This window comes from Ambystoma mexicanum, chromosome 6p (genome assembly GCF_040938575.1).
Source record: "Ambystoma mexicanum isolate Mex_15411 chromosome 6p, UKY_AmexF1_1, whole genome shotgun sequence".
Taxonomy (NCBI): Eukaryota; Metazoa; Chordata; class Amphibia; order Caudata; family Ambystomatidae; genus Ambystoma; species Ambystoma mexicanum.
This window is the reverse complement of record NC_090935.1, coordinates 1,199,755,920-1,199,780,035: the sequence shown is the minus strand read 5'-3', so window position 1 is coordinate 1,199,780,035 and position 24,116 is coordinate 1,199,755,920. Positions and strand designations below refer to the sequence as shown.

The 24,116-nt window shown below is 46.7% G+C and overlaps 1 protein-coding gene across 2 annotated transcripts in view; it reads right to left on the bottom strand.

Moving 5' to 3' along the window:
* GOLM1 (golgi membrane protein 1) overlaps positions 1–24,116 on the bottom strand; it is a 499,462-nt gene that overhangs the window by 114,137 nt on the left and 361,209 nt on the right. For both annotated transcript variants that reach the window (XM_069625846.1, XM_069625847.1), the window contains one exon: positions 10,856–11,170. In XM_069625846.1, the coding sequence (XP_069481947.1) occupies positions 10,856–11,170 (315 nt within the window). The remainder of the gene's footprint in view (positions 1–10,855; positions 11,171–24,116) is intronic.

The following is a 24,116-nucleotide window of genomic DNA, read 5'->3' as shown; positions in this document are numbered from 1 at the left end:
TCAGAGAAAGTAGCCGCCAGGGAGAGCTGGAGAGGTATCCTTTTAAGCCTGAGCAAAACATGGCCCCTCCTGATTCTCCCCCTCTTACCTTTCTGATCTTATAGTATGCTCCCTACTCATTCTTCCTCCTATCTTCTGGCCCATACTAAGGCCAACCTGGCCAGGAAGAGCTTTCCTAATCGGTCTAGCAACAGGATTGGCCTCTTCCTTTTCCTATGTCCCACCTCTGCCTTCTTTATCAACATTTCCACCTGCTCCTTCTTTGCACTTATTTATTGTATTTAGTTATTTTTACATGCATATAGCGCACTAAGCCGTGAGGCATCAAGACGCTTTTAAGTTGCAAGTTACATAGGCAAAGAACACTATACATTAATTTTAAGTAGAAGCGACAGCGTCATGAGAATTTTGCTGAAGTTGTCAGTTAGGCGAATAGCAAAGTTTTTAGCGCCTTTCGAAAGGTCCATTAAGAACGTTCAGTCCTCAAGGTATGGGGAGGATGTTCCAGTGTTCGGCAGCAATGGTCAGGAAGCTGGATGCACCGGCTTTGGCTTGTTTGAACTTGGGCTGTGTAATGCAGTTGGTGTATGCTTCTCTGGTGGGTTTGGAGGAGTTGTTTCTGGTATGATTTTGAGACAAGTAGGGGGGGTGGGGCATTCTTGACATCTGGGGTGATGGTGTTTTAAAGGTGATCCGTTCACGGATTGGGAGCCAGTGAGCTTTTTTTCTTGCTGCCATGATGTGGTCTTTCGTCGGGATGTTCAGGGCAGCTCGAAGAGCATTGTTCTGAATGTCTTGTCGTTTTCGTATGTTTTTATCAGTGGTGCCTGCAAAGCGGGCGTTGCAGTAGTCGAGCTTGGATCCAATAGTGGGTCAGGCTATGCTGAGACAGCTGTCTGGGGAGAGAAACCGTCTGATGCATTGATCAGTTTGGTGGAGTAGGCTGTGGCCAATGCTATGGCACTGACTTGTCGCGATAGGGACAGGGAGGCATTAAGGTATACCCCTAGAGTTTTCACAAAAGGAGAGACCAGGATGGGGAGGCCATCAATATTAAAAGAGACATATTGGGGGTAAAGTCTTTTTAGAACCGAGAGAGGCCCACTATGAGTATCTCAGTTTTATCGTTGTTTGACACAGACAGTGTGTGGCCATCCAGGCTTGGATGGTTAGACAGATGGAGTTTAAAGTGGCTGAGTCTTCTGTGTAGATGCCCAAGAGGTGTAGGAGGATAGGGGAATCGTGAATCTATTGTAAAAGGTACGGGACATGCAGGAGCCTTGTGGCAGACCACAGGGAATGGGAGTCGGGGGGTGGGAGGGCGCTGGCGTTCTCTACAAAGACTCGGATTGATTTATCTCATAGGGAGGAGTTAATCCAGGTGATGGCTTCTGGGAAGAAGTAGGCTGAGGTGGCGAGGTGCTGACCTAATATTTTATGATCTACCAGGTCAAATACTGCCGATGGGTCGAGCAGGAGTAGCAGTGCAGAGTTGCCTTCATCCCCAATTTCATCAATCTGGATTTTCAGGTCGAGCAGGGCTGACTCAGTTCTGTGACCTGGGCGGAAGCCTGATTGGCTTATGCCTAGGATCTAGTTGGCTGCTAAGTGGCGTTGGATTTACAGGTAGGCTGCTCTGTCCAAGATCTTTAACAGGAAGAGAACCGTGGTGATGGGGCGATAGTGTTTTTTTTTTTTTAACTAATGGGAGAGCCCAGGCTTCCTTGAGGTTGGAGGGAACACAGCCAGTATTAAAGGAGGCATTGATGAAGACTGATCAGATGCCCTAGCTCCTCTACACATTCTTAGACCAGAGTGGGTGGGCAAATGTCTCCCTTGCAGCAAGAGGGCTAGAGGCTATTGAGGATAGTTTTTACTTCCTCTACTGAGACATTGGTAAAGTGGAATCTAGGAGTAGTGTGGAGTGGGGGGCGGCAGGTAGTGGAATGGTGGATGTCGGCACTTGTGAGAGATCGATGAGGGATTATTTGGTGTCAATCTTATTGTGCAGGATGCTAATTTTTCCAAGCATAGCATTCTGAATGCTGGAGCATCAGGTGCCCTCTTTTGATATGGTGATTGGTGGGGAGATTGTGGTTTCCAGTTCCCTAAGGATAGCGAAGATTTCTCAAGTGTTGGACTTGGCGTTTGTGATGCGGGTGTTGTAGGTGGAGGATTTAGCCTGGCAGATCATTTTAGTGTACTGTTTGGATGATAATGTAAACAGTGATTTGTTATCCTCAGAGAGTGATATTTTCCAGTTGGCTTCTGCCGATCGTTTTGTTGGAGCGGAGAGCTTGGGGGTGAACCAAGAGTTGATGTGTGCTGATGGTTTCGTTTTGCGTGGCTTGAGGGGAGCCATCGTGTTGACAGCATCAGATAGTGTTTTGGTGTACAGGTCTACTAGTGATCTGGGGTCTGTGGGGAGAGGGAGTATTGGTAGGAGTGAAGTCTGCATGGGGGCAAGGCGTTCCTTGCCTCACCACCTGATGTTACCACCTCCAGCTGCCCCCCCTACCCTCACCTGGTCTTGCTACCTCCTCCTTCGCTGTGCCACCTTCACCTCCTGAAATTATCGCCTCCTCCTCCACCTGGCTTTAACACCTCTTCCTCCACTTGATGTTATTACCTACTCCTCCCCTTTGGAACCACCCAACGCCCTGGTGTTATCACAGCCTTCTTCACTCCAAGCTCTCCAAACCTCATCCTGTGCTCTACTGCAGCCAATTTTCCAACCTCTCATCTCTCCCGCTTCAGCTTTCAACTCTCCCCAATCTTCAGCCAGCACCAAACTCTAGCCACCTGAAATCCATCCTGACCGACTAGGAGCTGTAGTTTATATAGTGCTCTCCCTCCTGGATTGGGATTTGGGTGAATGGCTCCACTTGTGCCTTGTAATTGGGGCAGGCTTGCGATTGGCTGCTGATCTTGGACACGCCTGGCCTTCTGTTTAAGGGGTTGGACCAAGCCTATATGGCATGTTTGTCAATTTGGATTGTACTTTCCTTGTTCGACCCCTCATTTGTGCCGGTTTCCTCTTTCCTCATCATGTGGATTAGATGCTGAAAATACTCTTGGTAAGCATCGAAGCCCATTGAATGAGTAGAAAATCAAATTCTGCTGTGAAACATCAACATTATACCCTCAGCGAGGAAATACTGGGCTAATAGACAATAAATTGCTCCCCTTACTACATTTGCAGGTAACTCTGCAGTAGAAAACCCACAAACCAGCAGCATTGACTCCCCAGCAGGAAAACCGCGAGCCGACAATACTATCAGCTGTTATGATGCCCATGGTTGAAAATGTTTGAACTTGCAACCGTGTATCAAGTGTGGATCTCTGGCCTTCACAGAGCGTCTGACTGGGGCTTGAAAGTGACTTCTTGGATACTGCGGGTAAAAATGCAACAGTATTAGGACAAATGTTTTTCAGATGGTTTAAATGAAAAGGACTTTAAAAATTAAGCATTTGATTTCTCGCTTCAAGCTCTTCCATTTAGAGAGTGGGTTTCACTATAACTGTCATGCATGGCCTTAACGGGGTACTGGTGGTGGTGGGCGCAGGGGAGTAAGGGGGTTTAGAGCCACTAAGACTGTCCGCCCCAGATTGGCTAGGGGGTTGGAGAAAGTCCAGGCTAGCAGAACTGTTCTGCACTGATGTCCTGTGATGGTCACCTGTACTGTAACAGGGACCAACGGAGTGTGACCACGGGATGCTCACCATAACTGCCATCCACTGGCTTGGAGAGGCACCTCGCTCCCAGAGTCCCCCCCGCCCCCTTGCGCACCAAAACCAGACAGGGGACTGTGAGATACCTGCCACTGGTTCCTTTCGTTTTAAAATTTTAGGGAAGAGTATACTCTGCAAGTGGTTATTTCTTTGTCTGAAATTAGATCCCAGGAAAATCCAAAACCTTCAGTGGTCCGACCAACCAACCAACCAACCAAATCTTTTCCCAAACCAGATGACGCCTCCACTTGGGCCATCCTAAACCTCTGATCAAACTGCGGCAAGCCCACACGCAGCATCACTTCTTCTAGCAGACTTGGAAACACTTCCACTATGCTTTGGACTGCTGTTGCCATGCTGAACTTCAGTCAGGCTTTTGGGTACACACTGTGGTCACCATGGATGCATGAGACTGGCACCTGGAAGAGTTGGAGGACCTGCTTGCCGAGTACTAGATTGACCAGAATGAGGTCTCCTGGCTTCCAGAGTCCAATATCGCCTGTACTGGCTGGATCTGAGGATGATGAAAATGCAGTAGATGCCGCCTGGGTATCCTGGAGTGAGGATTTCTGACTTCAGCCATTTCCAGGATTTGTACGCTCGCTCTAAACAGGTGCTATCTACTTTGTTCATGACTTCTGGGATCAGTTCTGATGCTGGAGGGATTGAACAGAAATGGGCAAAGTACCTCAGTTGGCCTTCGTTTTAACAACAGATGGCGGGATGCATTGGCGCAGTTGGCTCCTGGACATCACTATCAATGGGCTTCACTGGTATAACTCGGTGGATCTATTGGTTGGTTATTTATAATGCACCTATACACAAGTGTTTCAGCCTTTGGATGCCACGGGCATTCCAGGGTTACATTAATGTACTCTATGCGTGCATGTTCCTAGGCTGGTGCCAAAATAGGTCCCCCGGTGAACCCTGTGGCTCGTTTGGGTGGTAACCGACCTGGATTCAGGGCAGGTAGGCTTGGTCTAGCAGGTCTTCAATGTTGTGCCAGTTCTACCCCGATGGTTGTCTGAATGGCTAACTCCAAGGTTGGCCTGTGGAATTGTCTCAACATTCTTAGGAGGGGAATGGGTAGGGAATCCATGGACTGCTCCAGAACCAATTCTTCCTTGAGCTCTTTTGTCTGTTTTCCTCCCCATTTACTTTTTCACCAGAAAGTGTATTCTGTATAACACCTGCCTAGGTGTCACCTACATTTTAATTTAACGTCACTCAGATGACATCTGTGATAATCTGTCTTCCAGTTGAATCTCTCGATGATGGTGTTCCGGAGGGTGTTCTAATGGGCCCAGTCATCAGCATTATGCCTTCAGCTTGTTTTCTTCCATCCAGTGGCCTCTGCTGTGTGTTCAAAGTTGTTGAAAATTGCCTCGGATTCCTGTCCTTCCACATACATCTGCAGTAGGGATACAAGTAGCATTGTTGTTTGAGCCTGCAGATTCCCAAGAGGGCCATCTCTCCTACCACTAAACTGTCTAGGAATCTGGCAAATGTTGATGTTCCTCCCTCAGTGATTGCTCCTCTTGGCAACAGAATTCTTGTGTTGACTTGCATTTTGGCAGGGTACAGGTGGCATACATTTGTGACTTGAAAAAGAGAGGAGGTCCTCTTGAACCTTCTGGTCTCTCTCCAGATAAGGATTATGCAGGGGCTGGGCTAGTGAATACCGACGTTTGCAGTGAGGTCTGCTTCACTGCAGCCCGCTCCTAGGAGTGATATGGTAGGGCCAGAGTTCTTGTTGACCCAAATAGCTCCAACTCCATATTGCTGGGTGAGTTCTTAGCAACTCAGTGGTCATCAAGGTCTTTGTCATCGGTGTGCTGGTCGGTACAAGGTGCCACACCTCTGAACTGCAGGAAGCCCTGGAAAATCCTACTAGTGTGGATAGCCTTCGACTCGGGCCGATCCCACCTTACAAGTCTTACTAAACTAGGTGGGTAGACCACTATTCTCAATAGTGGGAGCTAGGGTCTCATGTTGGGTCGTGCCCCAAGGATTACGGAGGGAGAGAAATTATAAAAGGTCCTCAAAGTGGGAACCAATGGTTCCTACCTTGAAGGTAATAGCATTGCCGTACTCTGTTGGCTTACAAGTCTAAGCCTTCTTGACTCCCATCAGACATGCCCAGTCAGATCTGACTGGGCCAAGACCACAGATTTGAGTTCACAATTACCTCCTCAGTGCAGGTCTCGCTAATCTCCATCCCAGTCCTTTAGTTTCAGAAACAGGTTAAGCCACCCTTCCTTGCTCCCCGAGTGTTCCCAACCCCTTTCTTCAGGTGATGGGAGTAGTTCAGGCTTTTTGGGGCTTGTACTCCAAAATGGACTCGAGTGCAACCTTGCAAGCAGACGGGTAAGTGAGAGCAGCTGGCAGGCAGAGCTATAGTTATCCATTGAGGCCTCCCCTAACCGTTGCCTTTAATGCTTCTTTTACTTTTGCCTATCTGATATTTTCATAGCCTCTCTAGTAGACTATCGTTCCTCTTCCCACCTTCCCAACCTGGCTTTCCAGAACCTTCCTCTTCTGTCTGACTGTTAGGGAGAATTCTGTGAAATGTGGCAATTCCTCTATACCTTAGAGACACCCAGCACTTTTTCTGGACTATAGGACTTTTTAACTTTCAACCTAGAGAGAGTGAGACCTTTTTCCCACGCTCATGCATTTTATTGTGATTTAAACTCTGCGTTTCTTTTTGGTTTTGGAGTCTGACAAACTCCATAGGTATCATCTTTGTACATTGTGGCACATAGAACCTTCAGTGCAGTGGCACAGGGAAGTCTTTCAAATTTCCCAAAGGTTTAAATACCTTCTCTTGGATAAACTACTGTTTCCAAGAGCAGTAAAGTGAAATTGACTTTACTTACAAATTTTAACTTTCTAGACCCAGCACACACTTTCTTACAATAGGGTGCTGGAGGGGTTATTTAGTATCCCCTTTTTCTAGTTTCTCATGTAACATTTGTAGGTTACCCTTTCTACAATTAATGGCTGGTGGCAGTGGTTTACTTTTAACTACCATTGGGAGTTTTTACTGCGGGCTGCATTCGCAGCTGCAGTAAAGCACCCATGGGTGCCCATTTTGTCAAACTGGCTCCGGTCTTCATTTTTTTTCGCCATTTCTTGTTGGAAAGGTCCTTCTTGATATTTACTCCTTTTGTTTTGTCTTTGGCGGGATTTACGAGTGAAGCTCGCCTCTGTCTCCAGTATGTCTGGCAGGGGCAGGAAGTGAGGGTGGTGCCCAAAACTCACTGTGCTTATCCCCTTGGTTACAGGAATGCACCCAAAGGTGATTGGCCAGCTGGCTGTCCGGCAAGGACAGCCACCCTGCTGTGTGATTGACAGCTACGCTGGAATGAATGGTTGTAATCTGCATAAAAGGCAAGACTTTTTGGCTTGGAAGGCAGAGTCGACCACTGGACGAAGGAATTCGAAGAAGAACTTGGAAGAGACGCCTGCTGCTACTCCTGGGCCATTGGTTTGCCCAGTGAAGCTCTGTTGCTGTGCTGAAGCTCCGAATTTGCCTCGACTAGAGAAGCCCTGCAGGTCAACTTCTCCCCTTGAGTTGGTGGGATCAATCAACTCCAAAGTGAACTCGTTTAGACATCCTCTCCAAGCTGGCTGTACTTCCACTGCTGCTGCTGGAACCGAAGTGCCAGGGAGAGGAACACCAAATCGAGTAGCTCGCTTTTAAGTCGGACTCGAGCGCTAGGAAGATCCTCCGTACTTCCCTGAAGCAGGACTGGCCAAGCCTGAGCAACCTCAACAGAGTGCTGGACCAAAGAAGCAAGGAAAATCTTAAGTGGTATCCGAGAACCGCAGTGTTGCTATTTGCTGTTAGTCGCGAGGAGCTGAAACACTGACGTGCCACTGAATTGAAGGTTTTTTGCTGCCGCCGACCGTCCCGTTGCAGGAGTCCCCAGAAGTCCACCCTCTTGTCCCCATGACTGAGGCACAGGAACAAAAGGATCTGCAGAGCCACCCAGGAACAGAAGCCAGCTGGAACCATTTCTTCTAACCAAAGGTACCGTAAAGTCTAAGAGAACTTACCTCTTGTCTTGTAGCCTTACTTGTTCTCAGTTGAGACCTGTTTTGGTTGATCCCGTAGAGTTGCTGGCATCTTCTACACCTCACAAGCCTCCTAGCTTGTGGCCCTACTTTGATTCTACTTTTTCTACAAAGAATTCTAAAACATTGTACAAGACTTTTACTTACCTGTGTTTTTGCCTTCCTTCCAGGAAAGGGTTAACTTACTTTGCATTGGGGGGTTGAAAAGTACTCATCTGCCTAAGAATATTTGTGTGATCTCGTGTTATTCGAAAAACTCTTTACTTTTACATAATCTCTGTACTGCTCTAAATGTACCAGTGATATATTAATGTCCACAGTGTCCTAGCTATTTAAGTCACCTGAGGGTGTAGGAAGTGTGTGTATCCCAAATGGGTACTTGCTGATTTAGAGAAACTAAGAGTGTCTTTTGGAGTGTATTCCTGTGTTACTATTATATTGCCTCTTCTGATGAAGGCTTAGTCAAACTGACAGTTAAATAAATTAATAATTGTTTAATAAAAAAACCCTGAGTGTAAGTGTTTATTTGGATACTTGTCACTGTGAATCTGTGTAACCACCCTACTGCTCACATTGACCCCTCTTGAGATGAGCCTGGATGCTCAGCCACACTACCAACCTGTGTATTACAGACTTCTACCAAAGGTTGGTTTCCTATTGTCAGGAGGTCAAGGTTGTAGTGCACCCAAAGGGTACTGCACCAAATCTTGCCCAACACTGGCGGCAGGCGATGAGGATCTATTGAAGAGTTGTTACATTAAGTATTTGTTTGGTTTTGTTCAACTAAAACCTTCACAAGGCTAAGATCCACTAGAACAGCAATTGTAACATGCCAAATATGGATAACTTCAGTCAGGAAGCCCTGATGCACTCAAAGGGTACTGCGCCGAATCTTGCCCAACACTGACCATGAGACAGCCCACCTACTCCCAACCCCCACCTCTTTACCCGATGTCTTCACCTACCATCACCTCCCATTCCCCTTCAGATGCTACCCTCTCCTTTACTGTGGATGTTATCTACTCTGACTTCTCCTTACCACCTTCACTACCTGATGTTCCCATCCCTTCTAACTCAATGCTATTACCACTTCTACCCTTCACTATAACGCCATCACTACCCCCTTCTCCTCCACCTGCTATGTTCCAACTTAACACTCATGTTCTCAACACTGCCTTTCACTTCTTAGCTAACACTATTCCCACTGCTCTCTACTGCCATCACTTTTCCATCCTTTTCTGTCACCTTAGCCTCTGTTTTTTCCAACTCTCTCTAATCTTCAGCCACATTGACTCACTGGAAGCTGAAGTTTATGTAGTGTTCTCCTTCCTATCAGTGGGTTGGACTTCAATGTCTACACCTGTGTCTTACAATGGCAGGGTTGGCATTGGTTGCTTGGTCTGAGTGTACCTGTCCTTACTTCGGGCTTAGGCGGCCTGACAAAGCCTTCGTCTCACCCGTCTGCCATCTTGAAAATGTACATTCCTTGTTCTACAACTTTCTTTTGCTGCCGGTGCAGGATCCAGCTGTCCTCTTTCCTCAGCGTGTTGACTGCAAGGTAACATAACTCTTGGTAAGCCTTCAAACCCCCTGAATTAGTTGAGGATATAGGTTTGCAGTAAAATGTCAACATCGGATCCATGAATAGGGAATACGCTCATTATCCCTCCATTCTCGATAGGACTAATCTATGGTAAGCAATAGACAAAACTCTGCTTGTGCCTAAATCCCCTCTATTCAGTGCCCACTCACTGTAAAACTAAAATAATATGAAGGAATAAAGACCCCTAACCTGGATTCTGCATGACACTAATGACACACATGTACATCTTAATTTCTGGATTAATTCACAACTTCCCACAAGATGTCAGTTAGCCACAGCATTGTGCTCAGCGCCATGAGGACACAATACACCATACACATCCAAGTAAGTCCTCAAATTAAAAGCCTTACATTACGTCAAATTTGAAAACGAATCAATCCAGAAGAGATGGCAAAAGGAAAACATAGATCACCAGGTAGCGGTGAAGTGAGCAATGGCTCTGTGGTGTCAAAACTTTTCTTAAACTGCTTGGCTCATAGATAGGGTTTTAGTGTCAATTTCCTATGGTTGGTTATTTTTGACCCATAGGTGCCATTTGTATCTGTTTCTGAGACTGCATCGTTTTGGTTCATGTGTGACCTATGGGCTCCAAGGTAGAACTTTAATGTCACCTACTGAAGCAACACAGATTTGGCTCATATATGATGCATGGGCGCCACCATTAGTTTGACTCCTGAATAGAGATTGGGATGTTGTAGGTGGGCTGTACTCCTCTACCATGACAGAGCTCCTTTGACAATGCAGTTTGCAGCCCAGATGGTGCGCGGTGGACCCAAAAAGAAAAATTGGCAGCCAAAGGAGCTCCCTTCAGCAAAGTCCTAACTTGTCAAAATGCTCTTTTATTCTGTAATCCCCAATGGGTGTGGTGGCAACTGCAAGATCATAAGATTTAGAGGTATTTTAATACTGCTTATTTGGGTAGTACAGCACAATAAGCTAGTTCACAATGAAAGGCTGATGTCAATCACCCTACCGGCCAATGAACATGCAAGTGCACTCCACGATTCTACATATCCATGAAGATTCTTGAAGCACAACACAAGTGTAGAGCAATTTTCGCTGCAAGGTGTGCAAATTCTTTTTGTAAATTACTGAATGTGGTACTTCCCTGCCCAAGTGTGTTGTGTGCATATTTGAAAATGTTGTTGTATGTGGATCAGTGTTTCATATATGGTTTTCATTTTATCCAAATTGAGGGAATGTAAAGTAAATCTCACTGGGCACATGTTTCACTGTCCATGTATGTGTGTCGAATGAGTCACTCGTAAGGCAGTGTTCCATTTGGTAGGATGAATATTTCTTCACAAGAACATCTCAAAGTCAGACATGTAAACTGTGAGGATGAATCTACCATGGAAAATTATAGAACCAAACTAAGCAGATTATCTTTCTAAACTAGTTTTTTGCCGTTCAGCATCCAACCTGTGCTGGGACACTTACCATCCTCCGTCATCTCTTTCTCCTCTTGGTCATCCAAGTTGAGGAATTGTTCGCGCTCCACTTCTTCATTGTTGATTTCTTTTTTGGGATGTTGGTTTGCTGGTTCCTCCGGTCTGGCATCTTCATCCTCTGCTGCTTCCAGTTTGTCCTCTCCATCATAGGGATCGTTTTCTTTGGCTGCGCCAACTTGCAAAGGATTGCCTTCTTTTAAGTCCTTCGATGGATTCGGAGGAGGGGCCAGTGCACCAGGAGCTCCCTTTTCCTGCAAATGGACTACGTTCAAACCATCCACAATCTCAGAATTCTTTTCGTTACCTGTAAAATACCATGATGATTCACACAAAATCAGGATTACTGTTTTCTAGCAGTAGCAATGTATACAGTCAAATAATAGTCGTAAAATGTGAACAGTTCGCAATGCTATATAACTAGTTTTAATAATGATCAATTTGTCTTTAAGTAGCAACAACGCCCACGATGAAGCACTTCAGTACAAAATCAACAGTAATTCAAAAAAACATTGTTCCAAACAAACAGTACAAATCACAAAAACAAGTAATCATGGGAACTTTTGCAATGTAACATGGTACAGTTACTGGGGAAAATAAAACATTTTAGGAAAAATATGACCGCTCTTGTTACTTAACATTTTTGCAAATAAGTGGCTGCCCAATCTGTTGCTCTTGAGTGTGCCTAAAATGGAGGCCAACCATTCACCTGAGCCACATAAGATACCACTGCTGTGGTACCCAGTCATTTTACCAAAAGCCAAAATACCAGAAATAAAAAATAAATAAATTCAGTATTTTAACTACTCTGAAATGTACCACTTTGGTAAACATCACATATAACCCACTGCGGTGTATGGCGACTTGCAGTTTGAAATCAGAAAGGAAGTCCCAGGCTTGGGGTCATACCTCTCACACACCCATCCCACATGTCCAACCCCGGGCATCTCAGAAAGTCTCATTTCAAATTCATCAATGTCACCGTCATACCATGGCCAGGCCTTCGATCCCAGCTTTGAGGAATGACTTTGTGGAGGATAGGTGGCCTGTGTTCAGAAGCATTGGAGAAAGGTGCAAATGTACAAATAAGCAGAAAAGGTGGCAAACAGTGTTTAAATATAGTCTCAACAGATCCTCCCGAGACCATTCATTGCTAAATCCTGGAGCCCCTCTCAATGCTTTCTGGTTACTAACTCTTCTCATAATCAACGTCACAGCCTAACAAGGGACAAGCAGAAAGGAAAAAACTCTGACAAATGACAAATACAAATCAAATAGATGTTCAAACAGTTTTCCATACGCCACTGTCCAAGAGTATATCACTCTACAGATTGCAGAAGCTCCACCCTGCACTTTCTCCATTGCATCTCAGAAGCAGTGCACAGAATTTCAAGGCACAAGAAAGATCACCAAAGCGAGACTCTTTCCTTGAAAGTCGTTAGAGTAGAGTGAAGAAAGATGTGGGAAGAGGTGCCTTATCCAATGAGGCCTTGCCTGACGAAGGGTCTCTTAATGAGGCAATGGTTGCAAATTAACACCTTTACACTTCTCGCTGCTTAAGGGGACATCTGTAACAATGTCTCTTCTATTAGGAATATCTGTCAGACCAGAGTACTTCAGGTACACTGTCCAGAATCGACCAAAATGTTTTTGCTCCATGCCAATGAAAACCTGAAAGAACTATTGAATGTGACCACACCATTCTGGTGTATCTTAAGAAGCATTTCCCATAGTTTTGTGCGTGGGTTGAAATCAATAACACCGAGGTAGGACATATGAATGCATTTACACACCAAATGGTTTTAAGTTTTAAATGTGGGAGTTGTATATGTGACAGTTTTCTTCGGAAATGCTCTTTGCTGACTTCGCTAAATGGATTTTTCCCAATAACTACTTAATTGTATGTCAAAATCATTGGGTTAAACTGGTGGGTGTCCATCTTTTAGCCCTGTCAGGAAAGAAAGGTAAATAAGTGAATCTACCAAAGATACAAAAGCACAAATGTGTAGCTAACAAAGACCATGATACCAACTTGCAATGTTTCTGCAGATAGGTTGTCAAAGAATGCAACAATTGCTGTAAAATGTTAGGTTGTGTTTGAGTCCCCTCCCCCAACTCATATTGCAACCTATAATATAAGATGCAAGTTACAACTAAGAAATGGTTGCCCCTTGCAGTTTGCATCCCTTTTACTAATCTGAATGCCAGTATATCATCCCTGACCATCCTTTCTTCCAGACGAGATTGAATTCCTCTTCCGGTCTGTGGTTTCAACCATTCCCCATCATGATAAAGTGTCATTAGGTTGTCACCAATCTGGCTGTGTGTGGAGCTGGGGAGGCTACCAGCCACGCCTAGCTTGCTAGGCTGCACGGGTAATGCACCAGGCGAGGCTGGGCTCAACATGACTAAACCACTCAACATGACTATGTGGCATGTGCAGTCCTTAGGCAAGGCAGCAGAAGTTTAAGAAAAGTACTCCCTTACAAAAATTACTCCAAGTTATGGCAGGAGTAAGACTACAAAATTGCAGTCTTTCCCACTGAGGTAGATAGTATGCAAGCTTTAGTTTCACCCATCTGAAGGGAAAAGGGAATGGGGCGGGCTCCTGCGAAGGTTTCGAGAAAATAAAGGAGACAAACTTGACCTACCCTACGACTCCACAAATGATGACAGAAAAACATGTATAGATGCCAGGATGGTCCTCCATGAAACCAGGGAAACCACAGTTAGAGGCTTTGAAGAGAGTTTTGCAGTTATAGGGCGCTTAGTAGATGCTGCCTTTATTCAACCTCACTGTCTGGCCATCCAGGATCGGGGGCAGGGGTAATAAATCAGATAGCGGACATGGGTCTGGGTAATACTGAGGGAAGAGGCAGTCAGCAGGTAAGTGCTTGTCCTCAAGCTCTCTTGCTGCCTGAGCTGACCAACGTCAGTGGAGGAAATAAGGAAGCAACAAAATGCTTAGCCATGCAATCTGTGACGGCAATGTTGACCGTCAGTTATGACCTGAATGAGCCTGCGCTGAACATATAAACTGAAGGATCTGTCTGTTTATTTTCTGCACAAATTGGAAAGCTTTATGATTGTGAGAGAACAATGGCAAAAGTTTTGCCAATAGGCGAGTCCGACAAAGAAATGCACACAGAACGAAAACTGATTTTATTGTTTTCCATTATAGGGTTGACGTCTTGTTCATGACTTTTGCAAGAAGTGCATTGAGGCCAGTTAAACAGTTTTTTTTTAAAGGCCATTGTAGGACATTGAAATTCACTAAGCTAAAGCAAAAAAAAAAAAAAATCTAGTTAAGAGCAAAATTGTAAAAGATGAATCCTCCTTTCCTCTGGCAAGTATGGCCATTTATAGTTATTTTTTTTTATTTTTATCTTTGTATTTATTGAACTTCTAACTTAAGGGATAATTACAATTATAGAATTATCAGTAACATTTTGTTCCCATTACTTCCCTCCCGTCTCTCCCCACCCACTCCCTTGCAAACCAATTTACACAACACGGGGTTACAACATTTGCTTCTTCACGGTTACCTTTGTTACAACATGAAAGCAGGGATTCCGGGCGCCTTAATTGTGAAGTCATTTAGGCTCTTTAAGTTCTCTTTTCTTAAGAGGAAACGCCTCCCTTTTAAACCCTGGATATGCCCTCTGTGTGCTCCGCCCGACTGATCCCATCAGCCCTTTCAGAGGGTTATGCTGACACTTTATGGTCTGCCATCACCCCATTTCAGTATGGGCATTCCCCAATCCATGTGAAAGGATTCCATCTTATCGTTTACCATTGTAGTGAGTTTTTCCAAGATGAAGATGTCCCAAAGTTTGAGGGACCAGTCCGCTTTTGAGCAGACGGCAGTATTCTTCCAACTTTGCGCTATTGCTACCCGGGCCGCTGTTCGCATTGCCTCACATATTCTCAGTAGCCTGCTTTCCTCCCTGTCCCTCTCCGGCACCCCCAGTAGCATTTGCAGTGGATCAAGGGTTAAAGCTATGCCCACCACCTGCTTCATCCAACTAAGGACTTCAGCCCAGTACACCTGGATTTTGGGGCAGGTCCACCAAATGTGAAATGATGTGCCTAGCAATCCACATTCCCTGAGACAAAGGGGGGAAACCCTGGTGAACATTTCGGACAATTTCTGTGGAGTGTAGGTGCCAACCGTGTAACATTTTAAAGTTATGTTCCATTGTAGCTGTGAACAGAGTCCCATGAAACATCATTTGATGTACCTGGTCAAAAGTCTCCTTGGCTATTTCCCTCTTGGTCTCCACCTCCCAGAATTGTATAAAATGGTGTCTCCCTTCCAAGTTTGCTTTAACCAACACTTTGTACAATTTGCACACAATCCCCTTCCTGGTGGTGGTCTCGTTGTTGACTCGTTCAAAGGCGGTCAATGGGCGGGAGAGTGTAGGTAGGACCCTGGGGTCTGTACACATGCCCTTCAGCCTCAGATACCCAAACACTGTCACCCTCTTGTCTCCCAACGCCACCTTCACAGTCTCAAAATCCTTAAACCGTCCCTCGTGGAAGACCTTTATCAGACCACATTTTTAAATCTCCTTTTACTTAGTTCTATTGGGGGAGCCCATATTGAACTCAGAGGGGATGGCCAGGAGGAAAGGGCCTCATTTCGACCATTACTTTTCCACAATGACCATATTACCCCCCCAGCACTGGGTGCTCCCTTAGTCTCACTGGTACTGACTTGGTCGGGGACCACAGCAGATCTCCAACTTTCGAGGGGGGGGAATACATATCCTCTAAATAGGACCAGAATGTGCCCATGTCGTCCCTTGTATGTTCTAGAAAGATGTGCAGTTGGGCTGCTTTATAGTACAGGTAGAAATCGGGTAAGGCGAAACCTCCAAGGACTCTGGGAAGGGTGATTCTTTTCACACTGTGTCTCTTCCTTTGTCATATGAATCAGATCATCATAGAATTAAGTTTACCAAAAAAAGGGGTCTGGGAGGTGTGTGGGAATCGCTGTGAACAACAATAGGCGCAGGAGGACCGACATTTTAATTGAGGTCATCCTGCCATACCACAAACGAATCAAAGGGGCACCGGGTGTAAGATCTGCATCCAGTTCGGTAGGGCTGGAGTGAAGTTAACTTCAATCAGGCGGGTTAGGTCACAGGGGAAGACATATCCCTAAGTAGGTAATTTCTTTGTTTTACAGCCTCATCCCTCTGTGTTCCCTGGGCTATCACGTGTGTGTGTGTGCGCTAGCTGTAGTGGCATTACACTTGACTTTGTGTTCATTTTTAGGCCCGAAAATGCAGCACAGGTGTTAATTTGGTCTAGTAGGCTGGGGAGGGAATGTTGCACTTCATATAGGTAACATAAAATATCGTCTGCAAACAGCGACAGTTTAAACTCAACTGCACCACCCCTTATCCCTCTGATGTCCGTATTGTTCCTAATCACTATCACAAGGGGTTCCATGGTAAGAACTTATTGGAGTGGGGAGAAAGTGCAGCCTTGTCTGGTTCCCCTGGTTAAGAGAAGGGATTGCGATATTGAGCCCTTCCCTAGAACCTTTGCTGTCGGGTCAGTCTATAGGGCTGTGATCCATCTACGAAAGTTGGGGCCAAACCCCATTTTCTCGAGAACCATCCTTATATATCTCCACTCCACCCTATCAAAAGCTTTTTCAGAGTCGATGGAGACCAGGTAGCCATCCAGATTCTGTTCTTGAGCCAGGTGCTTTAGGTCAATATTGTTTTGCGATTATTATCTGCGCCCTGCCGTATCGCGATAAACCAACCTGGTCTCCATGGACTAATGAATGCATGAGTGACTCCAGTCTGATGCTCAACATTATTGCAAAGAGTTTTGCATCTGCCTTTAAATCGGAGATCGGTCTGTATGATTGGCATTGTGTCAGGTCCCTGCCCTCTTTAGGAAGAACTACTATCAAGGCCCTTAGTAGGGAGTCCGGAAGGATACCTATTTCCAGTATTTGGTTAAACAGTCTAGCCAGGAAGGGAGCTAGGGTGGACCGGTATGTCTTGAAGAAACTGACTGTGATACTATCCTCCCCTGGAGATGTTCCAGATTTCATCTTCCCTATTGACAAGCTAATTTTGTTGGCTGTGAATGGGGCATCTTATATTGCTGCCTGTTCTGAGGGGATGCTGGGTATCGGGAGAGCACTGAGGAATTAGTCTATCTGGGCTCCATCCCCCATATATTCAGTCGATTAGAGGGCCTCATAGTATTTGTGAAACTCCTCCGAAATTTGCTAGTCTCTATATACCCTATCAGAGCCTGTTTGGCGGATTGATCCTACTTCTCTTGGCTTTTTGCTGAGCCCGCAACGTCCAGGCTAGTATTTTATCTGCACATTCACCCAACTCCATATATTTTTGCTTGAGAAACACAAGCTTTCTCTCTGTTTGATACAGGGGGAGGTCCTTCAACTCTGTTCTATATTTTTGCACTTTTGCCAGTTTATCTGGGGTTATTTGGGATTTTAGTGTCCCCTCAGGTTTTAGAGCATTTATCTTACTCCTCAGGTCCATCTCCTCTTTCTCTCTTTCCCTTTTCTTTTTAGCTCTGATTCGGATTAATTCCCCTCGATCGTGGCCTTAAATGCCTTCCAGGCAGTCGTTAGCTTTGAATTGGAAAAACTCCATCTATTTTAACAAGCCCTGGGCCACCTTTCGATCTTTCACCAGCAGGTCATTGTGCACCCACCTCACCTTTCTCTGCTCTGAAGTCCACTTGCCAAATTTCACATTGAATAGATCGTGGTCCGACCAGGGAACAAGCTCTACGGTAGATTTCGACACGATGTATCAGGACAGAGTCTAAGAAGATGTACTCTTATCCTGGAATAGGTATCGTTGACCTGTGAGTGGAAGGTGTACTTTGGGTCAACGCCAGCCTCACGGGCCACTGCATCTACCACCCCCAGTTCGTTATTTATCTGAGCAAAGTGACGAGCCATCTTCCGCTGCGCGTAGGATCCCCTTAATGGGGTTGCCCTCTTCTTATCCGTTGCTGGGTCCAGGACTATGTTAAAGTCCCCCACAATAAGTAAATGCCCCTGTACAAAGGTTTGGATTTTCCCTTTCTCACAGCAGTTGTTCTGTCCCTCATTTGGGCAGTAGATTGAAACCAAGGATACCTTTTGGCCTTTCATCAACCCCTTAAGACACATGTAGCATCCTTCTGGGTCTCTAAGGGTGGAGAGTTCTGTGAAGCCCAGCTTGTTAGCAATCACCACTGCTACCCTTCTCTATTTGGATTCACCTGAGGCATGGTACATTTTTTCGATAGCCCTTGCTTTCATGGCTGGTTCTCCTCCCCCCGCCTCCTCCAATGGGTCTCTTGTAAGAAAAAGACATCCAACTTCAGGCGGTTAAATTCTCAGATAGTTATGGATCTTTTTGAAGGGGAGTTATGACCTCCAACGTTCAGTGAGCCCAAGGACATCTCAGAGATCAGGTCAGACATTCAGGGTTCTATTTAGTATCTGATTGAATCTCTGACCCTGTTGATCCCTGTGCGCCAAGCTGCCTGTCTCCTTCCCTTGCTTTTCCTAATATGTGGTTGTTGCCCTGTGCTGTGTCGCTTTTAAGAATGTTAACCCCCACATATGAACAAACTCCAAAACTTTAACTTTCCTCCCTCCCCCCTTTTTGATCATGTCTGAGCCACTGATTGGATGTACACCTTCATTGGTCCAGACCAAGAGTCTTCCCTTCTTCTCCAGGCGTGATTATTCCCATAATAGTGTTCCATTGAGCCCCCCGCCCCCCTCAATACTGGCACATAGTACTTTTCATTTTGTGTGTCCCTCTTCTCCCTGCCCCTCCAACCCCCCAGAGCCTGCATGTGAATTATTGTCTCGGGTATTGTCGTCCTCTCCCCCGGAATCGTGTCTCCCACTTCAGAAAGCGGAGTGTCCTGTGCGTCGGTCTTTAGCCCCATACCACCCTGAATTGTTTATTCTACCTCCACATGTGTCCAGGAAGTATCCCTATCCGGCCCTGCAGCTAGGTTCCTTGATTTCCACTTCAGGTTTGTGCTGGGGAAGGTGGATTCAACCTCTTGAGCTTGTGGTATCCCCTAATGCATAGTCTTTATGTTTTTCAGACCTTGGGTTCTTTCCCTGTGTCTCCCCCCACTTCCATGGACGCACCATTCTGAGAGTACTCTCCCAGTAGTTCTCGTGATACCCTGCCAATGTCGTCTTTCGTTATCAAATTGTACTTGTATCCCTCGTGTTCAAAGTTCAGGGAGAAGGGAAATCCCCATCTATAGCTGTTTCCTTTTGAGTTGAGCTATTTTGTCAAGGGGGCCCAGAGGAGACGCCTGGACAGAGTGAAAGAAGACAGGTCCTGATAGATGCTGACCCTGGATTCTCCCCATTCAATTAGGCCCATTGCCCTGGCCTTTTCTAAAATGTTTGTTTTCTGCGGGTAGTAATGGAACCTCGCCAGTATGCAGTGGGGTCCTCGGGTACCTCCTCCTGCTCTGTGGGCTCTTGTAATGGTGGGTTTCCTGGTGTTTTCACTGTTAAAAAGCTTTTTGATGATGCCATTGATAGCCTGGACAATGTCTCTGTTTCGCCTTTTTTTTCAGGAAACCCAAAGAAGCAAAGATTATTCCTGTGTTCCCTGTTCTCAAAATCATCAATTTTTAGGGCACATTCTTCTAGCTTTGAGATCCGCATATCGAATTGGGTGTCCAGGACAAATACTGATGACTGATTTGCCTCTAGTCCTTGGAGTCTTTCATCCGTTTCAACCACTTTATCTAGTCTGTCTAGTCTATGTGTGATGTCGGATCTAAAACATTTCAGTTCCTCCAGGATCGCCGCCATATCCCTCCTCATCAATGTCACATCATCTGTCATGGTTGAATTCACCGGGGGCGGCTGGCCTGGCATTGACCAGGAGGACGGATTAAACTTGAATTTCTGGAGTGGGGCCACCCAGTTCATTAATGTGAAATTATGTTTGCTTCTGAAATAGCTGGCTGTTGGCTGGTCTGGGGGGACCTTAGTTCCAGACTCCTCCTGGGCTTGCTCGCCATTAGGTTCTCTGCTCCTTGGATACATTTAGAATACTGAGGGGCACTACATCTCTCCCTCGTTAGGTCCTCTCACTCTGCTGCCGAGACCAGTGCTGTCAACATTTAGGGCTGAGGACCGAGTACCAGGCTTCCACCTCTGTGCGTTAGCCGCCCTCCTCTGGGGGCTGTGTTGGGTTGGACTGAGATCTGGCTCTGTAAAGACTAGAATCTTTAGGGGGGCACTCTGTGCCGGTAGATCGCAGAACTCGTGTTACTGCCCCTGCAGGTACTGCAGGGAAGTGAGCATGCCCTGAGAGGGCCTCTTCACCCGCCCCTGGCCGTTTCCATATCATCAGGGTAGGGACAATGCCTACCCGGGGAGTTGCCGTTTAGCTTTACCTTCCTGGGAGGGCCCCTTCTCAACTCCTTTTGGGGTGCCTCCTCGCCGCCTCCTGAAGCAAGCTGGGCCCGTGGGGCAAGGCGCTGGTGTCCCCCGCTGGCATGGAATTCTGGCATGCGTGGATGGGGGAGCGAGGCCCTCCAAGCCACAATCGGCATCAGGGGTCATGGGCGGCTGGGTGCCATTCTTGATTCCCCCACCACTCTCAGCCAGACTGGGTCTACGAAGCAGGGTGGGGGATGCAGGCTATCTGGGCCTCACCCTGCCCCCCACCCCCTAGATGCTTAAATGCGCAATGGGTAAGGGGGTCTAGGTACTCACCCCTGCCACCAGCGGTAATTGTCCTGAGACGCGCTCTCCACCATCGCCCGCATGCTTTTTGAAGACTTTGGTGGGGGGTGTTTGGCAGGCTGGCCATTGGTACTCCTGCAGGGGGAGGAATCCAATTCAGCGTGCTTCTCCCAAGGTGGCGCCATCTCCCCTCCGCAGCCTCATGTAGATTCTTTCTGGAGCCGCGGGCGGCTCGGAGCTGTTGCTTCCGATGCCTCAGCTTTGCAGTGGCTTTTCTAAGGTATTTCGGGGGATTCACGGACCGTTTTTTCACCCCTGCAATGTTCTTGACCTTGGCTGGGTTAGGGGAGATGGGGGTGGGGGTAACGACAGTGCTCTGGAGGCAAATTGGGGGGGGCTCTACTCCCTTTTATGCCCTGCTGGAGGGGAGCGACGCAGCTGTGCTAGCACATCACTGATGGCGCATCATGTTATTTACAGTAACCATTGTAATATATATCAACTTTGATCCTTAGCCCTCATTGAGATTATTTTTCAGGGTTTGGATCCTGTCCCCTCAGTGTCCGATGCCTGTGGTGACACCTCAGAGCCTGGGAACAGCATCTGCTGTCAGACACCAGGGAAGAGGGACTTTAACAAAGGACTCTTCATAGTGACTGCACAAACTTCTCCAGCAGCAACTTTAACAGTATTCCTAGTGTACGCCATGTTATAATATTGCTGTAGCTGTTTAACAGCAGACTCCCATCACCAAGACATTAGTGTAACAAATGGCCCACAGAAAACAGCAACTCCCAGAGATGGTTCAAAGGTTTTTATTCAGTTTTTGGTAGGGCGTGAAGGGCATAACTCGCTCTATCATTTAGATGAAGTGGTTCCTTCCCTAACCCCAGGTGCTTTTACTCCCCAGGTTAGTTTTTAGAGATAACTGATCCATAACCTCTGTTTTCTTGTCAATGGGGCCTAAAGGGCTAACCTCTCCCCACAACTTCCTAGGCTGGACCTACACTATGGAAGTGTCATGATGCATGCCCCCAAAACCCTGAAACCCACGAGCCCAGCCCAGCCTCTGGCTTCCTTTGGGACTTCCCAGGCCCCGAGCTAGGCTCACCTGGGCTCAGTCCTGGCACTGCTGGCGCCAGGGTCATGGCAAGCATTAAATACATGGTCCATTTATTTGGCTCAGATGCTGAGCCATTCAGTACAGGATGTGGCTTGGGACTACTTTTCCTGAGAGGCAGGATACGATGAAGGGGACTATTCTCCTGGAACTACTTGCAAGGCTATTTAAACCGCACCTTGCAAACTGAACACGCTTCACGTTAATCTGCACTCCTGCAGCGTAACGCTCACCGTGTCAGGCTTCCTTTCTGCCACGCCCGTCCAGAGTCTATCCATCGGCACCTGTGAAAATAGAAGAACAAGAGTTATTCATGCATTGAAGGCCTTACCAGCAGAACATCCGGACCTCGCCTTCACGCTTATCCAGGGGCCGCCGCATCTGTGGAAGATCAGAACAGAAGGTACCCTCTCGGGTAGCGACGCACCTGACTTGGACTCCTCCAGGAACTCCAGCGAGCAGTTCCCCATCATTCTGCATCACGCTGAATCTCGACACCGTCAGTCGGTCCTTCCATCTTCTTCCTGGAAAAGCGCTGCACCTGCCGAACAGAAAAGACAAAGCAGGTTAGTCGCACACAAGAAGGCTAAAATAAAGCGAACTATTACTGCATCTCGCACAGCGCTCTACTTACCGGCAAGAATCCTGCACATTATTGTCAGGAGAGTCATCCATCATCCGAAGGCCGCTTTTGTGCCGCACCTGAAAGACAAAAAACAAACATTAGATATCTTGCATGCAAGGACTTAAGGCAGCTATTTCAAGGAGTTATTGGAATAGAGACTTACCTGCTTACTCCGGTCCATCCACTTCAGCAACCTCCATCGATCAGTGGAGTAACTCAATCCTGGAACTACTGAGTAACCGCGCCCCTGCCAGAGAGTGTGCAGGACAGAGAGCTCACCCATATAATAGACAAGGTGAGCCTGGGAAAGAGACGGATAACACGGAAGGAGGTGAAAACCAAAACCAGCTCCACACAGTTGGCTAATATTTTGTTTCAACTTGCAGACGAACATCTCCTGAGGCAAGAAAGAAGGGAAGACGCAAGCAGGCCCTCATTAAGCAGAACACCACTAGTGCAGACATCATCCTTCACACACGAGCGCGCCCCCGTGGAGACCAGGTGAGCGTGACAGGAAGATGTTAGTTCTAGCAGGTTTTTATGATTGTGCCTTCCAGACCCCCACTCCATTTTCTTCCTCTCACACCCTGGTGTTCCCTTTCACAGTTTCTCACTACTTATTCCTTCAAACTTCACCCCTCCTAGCACTTCCTACTTCTGATCTTTCAGTGTTACTCCCTCCTACTCTCCTGCTTACCCCAATCTCCTCTCCACTCTACTACTACTCTTCCCTTTCCTCACCACTAGTGTTTCCCCTCTCCACACAACTACTACCACTACTACACCCCATGTTCTACTCAGTCAACCTCCTTTCAATCACAATCACTTTCCACTCCCTCTATACACTTCCTCAAACTCTCTCACCCACCGTTCACCCACCCGCACAATATAGTACCACTTGCTCTCACCAACCAACACCTTATCTTTTCTTCAAAACGCCTTCATATCTCAGTCCACTGTCCTTCCTCCTGCTGGTCTCTTGGCCTGCCACAACCTCCTCCTCTGGCCTCACCTGAATAACACACCTTGTTTCCTGCCACTCGTCTTTCCCTACCGGCCATTCCTTTTCCTTGTGCATTAAATGTCTTGCCCCAGTCAATCTGTCCTTGACTTCCCAGCCCAGGAGGTGTTACAATGGTCAACATTTACAAATAGTGGGCTAAGCCCCACCTCTTTCTTTCACACGGGGCCGCTGTGTTGCAACAATGGCAACCCTAATTGGAAAGTGTCCCAGCACATGTTAGGGGGCCACTCAGCAGCAAGTTTATGCTGATTTGTCTGAGACAGGTCCGACGCACCAGCTAGAGCTTGGCAGACTCCCTTGTTGGGCAGTAGCGCACAGTATCCCTTTCAGCTGCACAGGCTTTCTGTCCTTTTATTCAGTGATTCTCTCTTGCACGGTTGGTCCCGGTAGTCTGATGACCGGCACTGTCTCTTGGAAGGTGCTGGTGGGTTGCTGTCTTGTTGCGGCCTGCCCAGACTTTGGCTAAAAAAAATAAAATAAACAGCATTGTCTGGAGGTATGGGGTGATCCACAGTGGTACTGCTAAGATATGTACAGGCACTTGAGGAGGCGACAGAAAGTGGGGCCCTCAGAACTGCCAATTTCCTCATCTGTGTTAGGAATGGCTCGGGTTTCAATTAATAGGACGCTAAAACATGTGGAAAATCAGGAATTATTTAGACAAAAGCCTGAAATCAGGAATAAATTGTTGAAGTCCGTATAACCTGTCACCCTTAAGGTGTCATCCATGGGCATTAACACAAATAGGTGGGTGGGG